We start from the raw sequence: 15,637 nt of genomic DNA on the forward strand, positions 1-15,637 counted from the left end.
GAGACAAACCATCCCCACAATACATGTATTAGTTTCTTTGGACTGCTGTGATGAGGACCTCAAACTGGGGGTCCGAAAACAGAAATGTATTTTCTCATAGTTCTGGAGGCTGGAGTCCACCAAGGTATTGCTAGGACCATGCTCTCTCTGAATCCTCCCTTGCCTCTTCCAAGCTTCTGGTGTGGCCTCCAGTTCTCTGTGTCCCTTGGCATTCCCTGGCTTGTAGCTGCATCGCTCCCATATCTGTTTCTGTTGTCACAAAATGTTCTCACTATGTGTCTGTGTCTTCGCCTCTTCTTATCAGAACACTGGTCATACTGGATTAGGGTATGACCTAATTAGGGTATGGCCCTAATGACATCATTTTACCTTGATTACATCTGCAGAGACCTTCTTTCCAAACAAGGCTACAATCCTAGGTACCGGAAGTTAGGACTTCAACATCTCTTGGGGAAGGGGGCCATAATTCATCTCACAGCACATTGTGCCCTGTCTGAATTCCCCACTCACAGGAGAGGTAGTGAAATGATGGTTATTGTTTTAAGCCACTCATTTGGGGGCTACTTTCTTTTTTTTTTTTGGCTGTGCCACATGGCTTGCGGGATCTTAGTTCCTGGACCAGGGATTGAACCCGGACCCCCTGCAGTGGAGTCCTAACCACTGAACCACCAGGGAATTCCCTGGGGCTATTTTCTATGCAGATAGAACTGGAACATCAACCAATTCCCTCAAGCCCATCCAACTCTTCCATCATCTGGATCTTGAGAAGTTGTGCCTCCCACTTTCCTGCCTGGATACAGATCTCTTCTTAACAGCTTTACTAGAGTTTGTCATAGCTGCCAGTTCTTTAAGAAGACTAAGCATCTTGCATCTGGGCTAATTTTTCTTTGATAACTTTCCAAAAAAGAGCCCCAAATTTGCCACAACCATTCTAAGCCCAAAGGACTGGCTGATTTTCTGGGTGAGCAAAACAGGAGAACTTGGTATGAGCATCAGTGGAGGTAAAAAACATTTTTAAAAGAAAATGATAACCTTTCACTGAAATCTGCACATTCTTTTGGTCTCTTCGCATCAATAGAACGGACCTTTGTAATTTCCTACATGTTTGTTCTTGTAGGAGGAGTGGAATTTGAATGTGTCACCCAAAGGTTAAAAAGACTCTAAATGCCAGTCAGGAAACATATGTGAGTTTTTAATGCCTCCCATTTCTGTCACATAGAGGCAACGTATAGATGTATTTCTAAGCGTGAGTACTTTAAAATTTATGGCGTTGTCAAATGCACAATATATTTCCCTTTCAGATTTTCCAAAGCGGGGCGGCGGGGGGGATTAATTACAAAATAGTCAAACGAGGTGCCGTTTCATGCTCGGTGAAGCAGACAGTGGCTATGCGTGGCTGTCCCTGGAAGATGTGCCCCTACGTGGCATTTTGCACGTGGACGAATGGTGGCTTCAAAGCTGAGGGCAACCTTCGGCCAATCCACTCACCATATGTCCACTTAGACTTCTTTTCCCAAAACTAACCGGCTTAGATAAGAGCTTCCACAAAAATAAAGGCCATTAGCATAAACAAAGAGTTTCCTTGCTGAGCTGGGCTGGTATGTAATACTTAGGAAATGACCTTTAAGGACAAATGGTTCCATCTGGGAAGAGTCTCCACCCCAAATTTCCCAATTCAGAACATGATAAAGAGATGTCAGATGTCAGATTTCATGCTTGAATCCTCTCCCTCAGTGGGGACCGCAGCTGAGTGAAGGGCTGCCCTATCCTGAGGGCCTTGAAGTGCAGCCGGCCCACGCAAGCATCGGGCTGCAGAATGTGTGAGGGAGCCAGCCCAGGGCACTGGAACCCACCTGTCTCCGGTACTCCTCCAGGATTTCTCTCCACATTGCATGCCCGGTCCATCATTTCTCCCTCTGGTCTTCCCAGCTCTCTGGTTCTCTGGCTACACACTCCAGCCCTGATTCCTCCTCATGTCCCTTATGTTCTCATTTTAGTGATTATTCAAGCTCTCTCCCCACTGCCCACTTCTCTGACCCCGGAAGCATCAGCTTTCTAGGCCCAAACAACCTCGGTTCCATAGTACCCCAGGCAGCTGACTAAGGATGGCTCCCTCCTTGGCACCTTAGCAAGGGAAGAGGGGATAAAACACTGACGTTTCTCAGGCAAGCTCTCCTTCAATGGGCCAAAAGATGGGATGCCAAGGATGGCTAACCTGGGTTTGTCCAGCTGGCTCTCTGCACGACGGCAAATATCTGAGATGCCCCCAGACACTCAACTATTTTCCTGCTGAAGCCCTAAGAACTTCGCAGTGACAGTTTTCCTGAAAGCTGAGCACATCACAGTACCCAAGGCCCCTGTTTGCAGACATCCACCCCACTACTGGATCCTGGGCTGAATGAAGTGGCTCAGGATCTGGGTGGCTGTTCTTTGTGGCATGGAATTCCACAAGCCTACGTGGTACAGGGAACAAGACAATTATGCCCTAAATATTGTAGAATAGGGACAGGTTGATTCCCACCCCCTTTCATGTAGAAATAGTGGAAAATGGCAACAAACACACCAGGCAAAGATGCTACCTTCCAGTCTCCTGCCCCAGAAACCCAGAGCTATAGACCACCTACATCACTACAGTCTTAACTGGAGAGGATGGTGTAAATTCAGGTTCACATTTATAGAGAATCAAATTATTGCTTTATTCCCAGGGAGATGAATGAGAGTGACAGACTCTTCAGAGTTGTAAAAATAGATGGATGCTTCCTATAAAATAACTCACAGATGCCTACAATAATTGACAATAGATCTGTCAGTCTGGGAGCAGGCAAGTGAAATTCCAGATGGAATACCACAATATTTTCCAGTGGTAGAGTAGATGGCTTGGCTATTATGATAATACATTCCAGCATGGCAAATATATCTCCCCTTAATAGAAATACATTAGATACCATTTACAAAAATATCAACATCGCTGTTCCGTTTCTCAAACTATAACTTACACGTAAATATCACACAAGTTATGGATGAGGAGATCCAATTTCATGCTGTTTCAAACACGTTTTTGTTTATTGCATAACTACAGTTCTCTCTATATGAGATAGTGCATTACATGATAGAGATGGATGGGCATCGTATCTATCTGTGTGTCTACACAGGAATTATGAGCACTGAATCTACTGCAAATTGAAGTACTTTATGATAGGTATTATATACAACCAACATCTTGAGCACCTACTATATGATGACATCATTACATAATCAGCAGTGCTGTCACCTCCATTCACAGGGTGGAGGGATGCAGTGCTGTGGATGAATAAATATTCTAAGCAATAGGTGAGTGAAAACCTCAGAGAGCCTTAGAGTCAGAAAAATTGGGGTTGACTTCTGGCTCTTCTATTTATCAGCTGTAAGATCTCAGTGAAGGTTATAGAGAAGGTCAAGCCTGTGGGTTCTTCTCACCAGGGCCTCCCTTCTCTTCTCCCTGGTGTCCCTCTACTTATTGATGATGGTGTAGGTGTTTCTTGACATTCTCTGCCCACTTTCAGAATTTTCGGGGTCCTGTCTTTACCTCTATATGGGTAATTTTTCCTCTCTGGTTTAGCTTTGTGTATTTATTTATTTATGGTTATGCCGGCTCTTAGTTGTGGCAGGTGTGTTCCTTAGTTGCGGCTTGCCGGCTCCTTAGTTGTGGCATGCGAACTCTTAGTTGTGGCAGGCGTGTGGGATCTAGTTCCCTGAACAGGGATAGAACCCGGGCCTCCTGCATTGGGACCGTGGAGTCTTAACCACTGTGCCACCAGCAAAGTCCCTGGTTTAGCTTTGGTATGCAATGATTTAATTTAGCTTTGACAATCAATATGATGCTTTTTTGCAGGGGAGGGGGAGGGAGGAGTAGTTTTTTTTATGCGTGGCAGTTCTTGCATTTTTTTTTTCCAATACTCTAACAACAGTAACAATCCTAGGGCCCCCGGTGAATCAGATACATGAGCTCAGCCACAGTGAAGGTGGGCTGGGACAGATTTATACACAAAATGAATCCACGTGAAGCAGCAGTCCAGACCTGCAGCTCCTCTGGCAGTGTGGGCTGCTGGACATCACAGAACCAAAAGGCTGAGAGGGTGCTGGGTAGAAATCAGCCAAAAACAGAGGGCTTGGCCCACACTGCTATTATTATACAGTGTTGCCAAAATTACACACAGGCATGTATAGCAGTTTTATTCATAATTTCCAAATCTTGGAAGCAATCAAGATATCCTTTAGCAGAGGAATGGATAAGTAAACTGTGGTACATCCAAACAACGGAATATTATTCAGCACTAAAAAGAAATGGGCAATCAAGTCACGAAAAGACATGGGGGAACTTTAAATGCAAATTACTATGTGAACGAAGCCAATCTGAAAAGGCTACATACTGTACAATTACAAATAGACATTTTAGAAAATGCAAAGCTATGGAGACAGCAAAAAGATCAGTGGTTGTCAGGGGTTGGGGCTGGGTGGGAGGGATGAAAAGGTGGAGCACAGTAAAATTTTAGGGCAGTGAAAATACTCTGTATACACTACAGTGATGGACACCTGTCATTGCCCAAGCCCGTAAAATGTACAACACCAAGAATGAACCATAATGTAAACTACGGTCTTTGGGTGATTAGGATGTGTCAGTGTAGGTTCATCTGCTGTAACAAGTGTACCACTCTGGTCAGGGATGTTATAATGGGAGAGACTATGTATCTGTGGGGAAGTCTCTCTACTGTGCTGTCAATTTTGCTGTGAACCTAAAACTGCTCTTAAAAAAAATAGTCTTAAAAAATAGCCAAGGGTTTTCCTGGTGGTGCGGTGGTTGAGGGTCCACCTGCCGATGCAGGGGATGCGGGTTCGTGCCCCGGTCCGGGAAGATCCCACGTGCCGCGGAGCGGCTGGGCCCGTGAGCCATGGCCGCTGAGGCTGCGCTCTGCAACGGGAGAGGCCACAGGAGTGAGAGACCCGCGTACGGCAATTAAAAAAAAAAAAAAAAAAAGCCAAAACTTCAGGTCAAATAAGTTGTCAACTAACTTGTAACCTCAGCAAGATTTTTTAGAAAAGTAAACTTCGTTGTTCATTGTCATTTGGCTCTAACATCCTATATCAAGGGGGTGGCATAACCACAGAGAGAAAAATGATTTCAAATACCTTTAAAACACAGAGCATTGACCACACGTGACTAGTGGAATACATTCTAAGGACAAAATAAACCACAAAGAAACACTGAATTTCATTCAGTCAACGTTTTAGCTGCCATTCTTATTTTGAATATATATACATACATATATAATATACACAGTAAAATAAAGCAAATAAATTATGTCAATAAGAATATGACATTCTATGTATATTATAATAAGGCTTTCAGTGAAAGATAAGTATAAAATCAAAGAAGTAAAAATCCTGTCATCACAAATCTGGATTGGAAATATTAGTATGAAAGAACGACTTACATTTCTCTTTCTAAAAAAAGTCAGTATTGTCCAGCTTTTTTGAAAAGTCTCAGACAGGATAACAACCCAGTAGCAGTGAGCACCTCCACTGACAAGACTCTGGTCTCTAATTTCCGCCTAGAAGGAATCAGGGGGCCTGAGAGTAATGGCTGATTCCAGGTTTGGGACATGAAATATATGGGACAAGTCTGGAACTTCTTGGGCCAGAAAGCAAGGAAGCTCTGCAAAGTGGCTGTTCAGGTGTTCTGCCATTTTTTTAGTCTTGACTTTTAGGTTGTGTTATATATAATCTGGATAAGATTCCTTTGTCAGATATAGGCCCTTATCAATACTTATCCCAGTGTGTGGCTTGCCTATACATTTTTAAAGGTTATGCTTTGATGAGCTGAAATTTTAAATTTTGATTAAATCCTATTGATCACTTTGTTAAAAAACTGTTAATGTTTTTTGTACCCAGTCCAAAAAGTATTGCCTACCTCAAGATATTCTCTTTTGTTTTCTTCAGGGTTGTATGGATCATAGACCCGAAGGTAAAAGCTAGAACCATAAAGCTTCCAGAAGAAAATATAGTGGAAAATGAATAAACAAGCCACAGACTAGAGAAAAATATTCACAGTATGTATATCTGAAAAAAGAGATCATACCCAGAACACATATAATGAATCCCTACAAATAAACAATAAAAATAAAACAACACAATATTTTAAAATGGGCAAAAGAAGATGTGCAAATTACCCATAGGCACAAGAGATGTTCAACATCATCAGCTATCAAGGAAATGTAAATGGAAACTACACCGAGGTACCACTTTAAACCTACTGGATTCGCTAAAATAAATACTGACAATACCAAATACTGGCAAAGATGTGGACACCTGGACCTCTCATACAATGGTGGTGTGAGGGGAAAATGGTACAAACACTTTAGAGACTTGTTTGACCATTTCTTAAAAAGTGAAACATACATCTTCACTACATTCCGGCTATTAAATTCTTATGTACTTACCCAATAAAATCTAAACATATGTCCAAAAAAACCTTTAACGTGTATGTTCATAACAGTCCTAAATTGGAAAGAACCCAACTATCCTTCAGCAAAAAAATAAATATACAAATGATCATATTTTCACACAATGGAGTACTTCTCAGAAATAAAAACAATATGGAGGAATCTCAAAAACATTAATTAGTTAAAAGATTAGAGTATATAAGGCTTGATTCCATTTATGGGAAGTTCTAGAACAGACACAACTAACGGATGGTGATAAAAATCAGAAAATGGTTGCCTGGAGCAGGTGGTGTAGGGGAGTAGAGAGAAAAGATAGGAAAGTGGCAACGAGGGACTTTCTCAGGCAAAGGAAATGTTCCATGTCATGTTTGGGGAGGTGATTATTGGGATGTATGTAACTGTGAAACCCATTAGACTGAAGACTGAAAATCTGCATTTTACTGTATTAAATAAGACTTTAATAAAAACACATACAGAATGGGCAAAAAATGAATAATGACTGTAATGGATTTAGAAACATTTAAAAAATGTATATTTTTTAACATCTTTATTGGAGTATAATTGCTTTACAGTGGTGTGTTAGTTTCTGCTTTACAACAAAGTGAATCAGCTATACATATACTTATGTTCCCATATCTCTTCCCTCTTGCGTCTCCCTCCCTCCCACCCTCCCTATCCCACCCTTCTAGGTGGTCACAAAGCACGGAGCTGATCTTCCTGTGCTATGTGGCTGCTTCCCACTAGCCATCCACCCTACGTTTGGTAGTGTATATATGTCCCTGCCACTCTCTCACTTCGTCACAGCTTACCCTTCCCCCCTCCCCATATCCTCAAGTCCATTCTCCAATATATTTTTAAAAAATAACACTACTGGAGAAGAGCCTATTGGTCACTTTTGGAGGTTGCTATGGCACCAAATCAATATTCTAAAACTGTTAAAATAAAAGGAAAGAATCGAGCATTTATCCGGCCTTTCCTATTTCAACTATATTTCAGAGTATCCAAATAGTCGATGAGGTTAAGTTCATTTTTAGTAGAACTATGGCTTAGAGACGCAGGATGAATGTAAAATTTAAAAATCACCATTTTGTAAGCCCTAATGAAACAATGGATCTGGGCAATGATCATTAGTGGCTGCTAAAACCATTAGATGAAAGGTTGAGTGGGGAATTTTATAATGGATAAATCAGTCTGAAAACACATGGACCTACTGTTGAATCTTAACATCACTAAAATCCAGACAACCAGATAGTATGCAGCTCCTGATGTGATGTGATAGGAAGTTCACAGCATCACCTAAAGTGTTCTTGTGGGAAAGAAGGAAGGGCTAGAAAGAAGGAAACTGAGTCTAATCAACCTTCTAGATCTAACACGGCTTAGAGAAAATGGAGATTAGAGGAACGTGTTGAAGACATTAGGTGGAATCATTCTGTTAAGTCCAGACTGTGCAAAATTTTACAAGACAGATGGTTTGGCGTCTTCAGTAAATGAATGACGTGCGAATAATAAAGATGAGGGGAAATGTTTAGATTAAAAGATACTTAAGAGGAATCTGGGTGGGGAGGGATAAATTCGGAGTATGGGATTAACAGACACACACCACTATATATTATAGATAAACACCAAGGATTTACTGTAGAGCACAGGGAACTCTATTCAATATCTTGTAATAACCTATAATAGAAAAGAACCTGAAAATATATATAACTGAATCACTTTGCAATACACATGAAACTGACACAATACTGTAAATCAACTGAACTTCAATTAAAAATTTAAAAAACTGAAAAGAGGCATATCAACCAAATGCAATGTGTAGGCCTTGTTTGGAAAGGTCTACAAATCACATTTGCTGTTGTTTTTGTTGCTGAAAATATCTCACAGAATTTTGAGAAATATTTTTGAGCAACATGAACAGGTAATGGATTTTACTATGTGTAAATTTATTTTGAGCCTATGCTTTTAAAAAGTCTTTATATATTAGGAATGCACTCTAGAGTTTTTATAGGCAGAATGATATGATGTCTAGGGATTTCCTTTTTTTTTTTTTTTTTTTTTTTGCGGTACGCGGGCCTCTCACTGTCGTGGCCTCTCCCGTTGTGGGGCACAGGCTCCGGAGACGCAGGCTTAGCGGCCATGGCTCACGGGTCCAGCCGCTCCGCGGCATGTGGGATCTTCCCGGACCGGGACACGAACCCGCGTCCCCTGCATCGGCAGGCGGACTCTCAACCACTGCGCCACCAGGGAAGCCCCCGCTTGTCCTATCTTTTCACATTCATCCCATTGGTAATTACTTGTTAAATGAACGGTTTTTCTGCCTGACTATAAATTTCATGGAGATAGAGACCATGTCTGTCTACTGTGGTCTCCCTAGTGAAAGCGTCTGGTAGAGCAGAGAAGGCTCCCCGTTATGTCCAAAAGCATTCATCTGAACTGGTGGCCACCTGAAACATATGCATCCAGATTAAAGACCAGTCGGTGGAATCCCAAAGCCTATTCTGTCTACACAAGACCAGGAACTTCCGCTCTGAATTTTATCACAGGTATACTCTAACCCTGCACTACAAAGACCTTCCCGTAGCCAGAGATGACCAACGCCAACAGGGAAGGAGGAACCAAAGACTCATACAACCTAAGGATTAGGAAAACGAGACAGAACTGATGGTTGGGTCACCTCCAGGAGCGACCATTATCCAAATCACAACATCCAATAGATGGAGGAGACTTAAGCCCAAGAGCTCCAAATGGGAGACAAAGGGCACAAGAGGCTTCCGGACACCGGGGATTTTGATGTCAGGGGTCTGACAGCGGGCGGGGAGGATCCTTCATGGTTCAAATGGATGCTGGGTGACGAGTCCCAAAGCCCATGGATGGAGGAGTGGCCGGGGTGGGGAACAGAGCATCAGTCAACAGCACTTGTCAGACCTGTTTCATGTTTGCACTTGGGCTGAGTTGTCCATCTTCACTCTCAGACATCAGTACTCCTAATTCTTGAACTTTCAGAGTCAGACCGGGACTGTCTATGCCATCAGCCCACTCCAATTATGAGGCCTTTGGACTCACAACGAATTATACCACCAGCTTGTCAGAGACAAGACACAAGATCGGGAGCAAAAAAAAAAAAAAAAAAAGAAAGAAAGAAAGAAAGAACAAAAGATGGGGCAAAGAGTAGGAGAGGGAGATTCCATGTTCATCTGGAGCCCTGGGACTTAGGCCACCCCAGACAGCCCATAATTTCTAAGCCCTTTGAAGGAGGCAGTCCTTCAAACGTTGGTCCCAACAATATTTTCAACAACAATGTACACACATAGGAATTCTGCCTTTGATTCAGTTCTTGAGATTCATGGTGAGCTAAGACCTTTTCTGATGGCTTGAGGATCTGACAGCATATTTCTACTGCCTTCCTTTCAGAATAGCTGCCAGACAGGATTCAGTAGTGGTGTATGTCACACTCTTATATGAGAGCTCAGAATAAGACAGTGCCTTTTCTTCCCAAAGCAGACGGATATATTAGAGAAACCTGAAGCCATCTGATTTTATACCACTTAAAAGTCATCTATCTGGTCTTTTCTCCTCGGAGAATTTTTTTTCCTCTTACCATTTAGACATGTTACTGTAACATGCCTCATTAATAGTTTCTGATTAATGTTACTCAGAACAAAATGAAACTTTTCGATTTCTGATCTCATTTATTTTCTCAGCCCTGGAAAGCTTTTTTTTCCCCTCCACTGTATCGACTGTTTTGGTCACAGGCAAACTTGCCTTTCACCCAAGCAATAGCCCTAGAGTAAACCCTACTGTTTTTTTTTTTGCCCTGAACCACAGTGAGACTTTCTATTCTTTAATTACTGAGGATGGAATTTAAAAGTTATGAAAAATGTTAGAGAATAGTCAGATCACAGATGGTCCTATTTCTTAGTCAAAGAAATTACAACGATGTGGTCTCATATTAAAATTTCCCCACTTAACTAAAGCATAGAATTTTATATCATTTCATATAGGTTCTTATAGGTTAATTTATATAATGTATGTGTGTACACTTTATATAATTATATACGTGTATATATGTGTACATATATTACATAAGCTCTGATTTTTTTTCAAGCAGCAGGGATGGCTTTCTTAATAATGTATTTTTCAAGGTGGGCCTTCAAGCATGTTGGTCTCACCCGGGCTCGTTTCTGAGAATAGATACGTAGTTGCCAGGAAGCCGGCTAAGGTCGGGTGTAGACCAGAGGCTCTCAAACTTGGGTGTGTAACAGAATCATCTGGAAGGCTTATTAAAACACAGGTGGCTGGACGCCACCCCAGAGCGTCAGTAAGTGTAGGATGGGGCCCGAGAACCTGCATTGGTAACAAGGGCCAGGTGACGTGGATGTGCTGGTCAGAGACCACACCTTAAGAACACAGACTACTGTGTAGACGGTGGCTACGTGGACCCTGGACCCAGGCCTTGGCCCTTAGGGTACCAACAGCAGTCAATTCCTGCTTTGGGAATCAGCAGAAAACCAAGGCTTCTGTGGAGAGTCAGCTCGTAGGTCTTGGGATGACATGGTCTATGGGAAGGAAGAGGCATAAACATTCCCAAATGTCCGGCACGGATGCCGGACGTGCCCGGGATTAAGAGGCAAGTGATTGCATGAGGGTGGGATCCGAGCCCCATCCATCGGATGCTTTCATAAAGACGCGTGGAGAACAGCCAGGCACGGAGCTACCCCGGAGAAGACAAGTCAGAGAGCAGGCTCTGGGCCCCATGGCTCCAGCCTGCCACAGGGAGATGCAGAGCGGAACTCACGGGCCCTCAGCTCATGGCACAGGGGCTGTGCTCTACTAGGCTGTGCTGCTGCAGGGCCAAGACTGACAAGCCCCTCCCCTCCTGCAGGGATCGGGTAGCCACGAAGCACTGGCACTGTCATCAACATGAAGCCTGGTAGGGCCGGGCACCCAGACCTTTGCTTTGCAAGCACGGGGAGACCAGCATCCTAGCAAGCCTTAGCAGTGGGTTCCGCTGTCACCACCTCCGTTCTCCCCAGAGCGCAGCCTGCCACGGCAATCAAATCTGGGGGTCCTCCTGTCCCCATAACCCCTCCACCTGTGCCCCTGCCTCTGTAGGGATAGGGCTCCTTCCCTCATCCTGTTCTTCCCTCTGTTGGTGACGTCTTACCCTCCACTGGGTTCCTTCTCACAGCATATGGAGACATTCAAATCTCCCTTAATAAAAGTATTAAATTATTAACATTAATAATTTACAAAATTATTATAAATTGTAATAATTGTATACATATTATATAAAATATACATATAATTTTATAAACTATCATAAAATTTATTAAAAAGCTTAACCATCTCAATGCAGGGCTGCCTTCAGCTCCTTCCTTTCACAAAGAAGTACCTGGACAAGTTATCACCTCCCATTCCACCATCGGGCTTGTCTCCATGATGTCACTGCTTCTACGCATGTTGGGTCCTTATAGGCATTCAGTCATCAATCTAACAGATACCTATTGAGCCATGTGTTAAGCATGGTTCTACATGCTTGGGATGCAAAGGGGAGCCCCACAGAGGTCTGTGCCCCATAAAGCTTGCAATCTAGCTAGCAAAGGTAGAGAAATACGGTACGCATAATAAATAAGTCAGTTCCCTGGCATGCTAGAAGCGGATGAGAGCTAAGGAAAAGAGCAGCGTTAAGGAGGGATGAGGAGATGGGAGCAGGGCAGACACTGAAGTTAACAGGCCAAGTTCAACATGCTGGGCCCAAACGTTTTCCTTCAATTAAATTTCAAAAGGGTGAATGCCAAGTATATTAGCTACGATAACATATTCATGGGCTTTTTAATTGCTCGGCTTTCAAAGAAATCTTATGCAAATTCCACTTGGGAAAGAACCCAGCCTGGAACTGAAAACACAGGAAGTGTCTGCAGTCTCCAAAAGGGAGTGATTTTAGGATCCAGGGAAGGTCTCCACCACCCTCTTTGCTTCTGCAGCCTTGGACGTTCATTACATCATGAGGACATGAAGCCTTCCATTGCACGAAGGGGGCTCAAGTGTAGAGGAGGGGGCGATGCAGCGTCTTAAAGGTCCTGAGCAGTTAGGGATAACGAGTGAAATCTGACACAGAGAGCAGCGGGCTTTGACTGGAGCTAGGGGTGCTGCACTGGGTACTTGCCTGGTAGAACAAGAAGGAGATTCCAGCAGCGGAAGGAGAAAGAAATTCAATAAACTTAAACCTTACAGTTGTGTCCTGAGTCGTTTCCAACAAGCTACTTCCCAGGGGCTCAGGAATGCACAAGCTCAGGACAGGGAGCAGTGGGGACACAGAGACCCCAGCTGGGTATCATCCCCCAGGACCCCCCTCTTTGCGTGGAGGAGGACGTACCAGCTAAGTGGTTACCAGGTGTCCCTCACCCACACCCCTCATTCGGGTTCATTTATCTTAACTCTAAAGTGAAGAGGTTGGAATGCATCAATTTGTCCAACTTTTTTTTTACGGTGAACTTCATCTTTCAAACAGAACCTTAAGTAATACCCAGTGTCTAAAATATCCAGCAGTGGAGCTGATGTGAATGGGGGGGCCAGCAAGAGGCCTATTCGGTGTCTTTTTCCTCTTCCCCCTCCCATTATCTTCCTTAGAAGCATTTCTGAGAAACGGGAGAGTCCCACAGAACACGGTCCTTCTCTCCTCTGGCATCTTATGATTCTATGATGTACATGAGTTATCAAAATATGTAGCATGTAAATTCTAATTTAAGGAGATGATTTAATTTTAAGAAAAATTTAAGGAGAGAGTGAGACTGGATGGGAGTGGGAACCAAATTCTCTAGCTAATGTCCAGATTGGGTCGCCCAGGCACGGACAGATTTGTTCAACCTTTCGAGGGGGAAAGCCCAGGTCTCCCCGCGTCTGAGGTGGGGTGACAAGCCCTGCTGGAACATCTTTAGGAACAGAAGTGGGGTGAATGATTCTGTCATTCACCAGCTAAAGAAGCTTCAAATCCACATCAAAAATGACCAGGCAGTTCCGCTCATAAACACAAACAGACTAACAGGAAAGGAGGCCATGTCACAAACCTTGATTCCAAGTTCGATATTTTCTCCTCCATACACATCCATCCCAGGGTCCAGAAGACCAATTTCACCAAAGAACTTCCTGTTGACCACAAACGAGCAGCCAATCATGGCTGGTGTTCTGCGGGAGGGAGAAAGAAGCAACAGTCACGTGTTACATACATGCAGAATATTACTCAGCCATAAGAAAAGAAAATCCTGCCATCTGCAACACCACAGATGGACCTTGAGGGCGTTATGCTGAGTGGGACAAGTCAGAGAAAGACAAATACTGTAGAACTCTCTTATATGTGGAATCTAAAACAGTCAAACTCATAGAAACAGAGAGTAGATTGGTGGTTACCAGAGGCTGGGGGATGGAGGAATTGGGGAGATGTTGGTCAAAGGGTCTAAAGTTGCAGTTAGAAGATAAACAAGTTCTGGGGATCTAATGCACAGCACTGTGATTACCGTTAAGAATACTGGACTTGGGGGCTTCCCTGGTGGCGCAGTGGTTGAGAATCCGCCTGCCGATGCAGGAGACACGGGTTCGTGCCCTGGTCCGGGAAGATCCCACATGCCGCGGAGCAACTAAGCCCGTGAGCCATGGCCGCTAGGCCTGCGCGTCCGGAGCCTGTGCTCCGCAACGGGAGAGGCCACAACAGTGAGAGGCCCGCGTACCACAAAAAAAAAAAAAAAAAGAATACTGGACTTGGGGTTTCCCTGGTGGCACAGTGGTTGGGAGTCCGCCTGCCCACGCAGGGGACACAGGTTTGACCCCTGGTCCCGGAGGATCGCACATGCCACGGAGCGGCTGGGCCTGTGCGCCACAACTGCTGGGCCTGCGTTCTGGAGCCCGAGAGCCACAGCTACTGAAGCCCGTGCGCCTGGAGCCCGTGCTCCGTAACAGGAGAGGCCACCGCAGTGAGAGGCCTGCACACTGCAATGAAGAGTAGCCCCAGCTCGTCTCAACTAGAGAAAGCCTGCGCACAGCAACAAAGACCCAACGTGGCCAAAAATAAATGAATTAATAAATAAATTTATTTAAAAAAAAAAAAAGAATACTGGACTTCCCTGGTGGTCCAGTGGGTAAGACTCCGCACTCCCAAAGCAGGGGGCCTGGGTTTGGGGAACTAGATCCCACATACATGCCACAACTAAGAGCCTCCATGCCACAACTAAAAGATCCTCTGTGCCACAACTATACCCCATGCAGCCTAAATAAATAAAATATTTTTAAAAAAATACTGTATTTATATACTTCAAAGGTGCCAGGAGAGATCTTAAATATTCTCATCACAAAAAGAAACGATAATTATGTGACCTGTTGGGGCATTAGCTAATGCTATGGCGGTTATGTTATTGCAACGCAGAGATCAAATCAACACGCTGTATACTTTAAACATATACAGTGTTATATGTCAATTGTATCTCACTTGAAGGAGCAGGAGGAGGAGAGGCCGCCTCTAAGGCATTTTACTGGTGCTGTGGGGGGTAAAGAAACACACGACATACTTCCTGTGTTCAAGCAACTAAGTTATTATTATTACTGTGATTATCGCAGCCATTTATCGAGTGATTACTACATCTCAAGCATAAATGCAAAGCACATTTCACACACTCTCACTTAAAAACATCCACGGTCGTGTGAAGGAGGTAGGACCTCTCCAGCTGAAGCCCGTGGAGAGCTCGCCACCTGGCGTGAATCACGAGAGTAGAGGTCAGGACCCAGCCAAGTGCAAAGCCCTTCATTGTAGCCTTTCTGCTTCACTGCACTCTTCAGAAATGGCTTCGTGAAAGAGCCGGCAAAACCCCCAGACCGCCAAACGCCAGAAACGCTGCTCACATGCTTTCCTGGGCGAAACAGACGCCTCATACAGGAGGCCCCATGAAACTCCACTGGGGCCGCCGGGAAGCTCTTCGGTGGGATGATCGTGAGCTGAACTGTAGGCCTCGATGTTAGATCCTCGTCTGCTCCTCCAGATCCTGAGCTTGACTTTGACCTTAATGTCCAGATTTTTGACTCCTCTCGGTACCCAAGTGTTGCAGCAGCACTGGGGCTCACCGGAAAGGTGAGTGTTCAGAGTTGAACGGGCCTAGTTTGATGAACATGGG

At 44.1% G+C, this 15,637-nt stretch overlaps 1 protein-coding gene across 1 annotated transcript in view; it reads right to left on the reverse strand.

The window, feature by feature from the left end:
- The window catches only part of GALNT17 (polypeptide N-acetylgalactosaminyltransferase 17), a 447,043-nt gene that overhangs the window by 77,794 nt on the left and 353,612 nt on the right, over positions 1–15,637 (reverse strand). The window contains exon 6 of the mRNA XM_059038422.2: positions 13,547–13,664. Within this exon, the coding sequence (XP_058894405.1) occupies positions 13,547–13,664 (118 nt within the window). The remainder of the gene's footprint in view (positions 1–13,546; positions 13,665–15,637) is intronic.

This window comes from Kogia breviceps, chromosome 14 (assembly GCF_026419965.1).
Source record: "Kogia breviceps isolate mKogBre1 chromosome 14, mKogBre1 haplotype 1, whole genome shotgun sequence".
NCBI lineage: Eukaryota > Metazoa > Chordata > Mammalia > Artiodactyla > Physeteridae > Kogia > Kogia breviceps.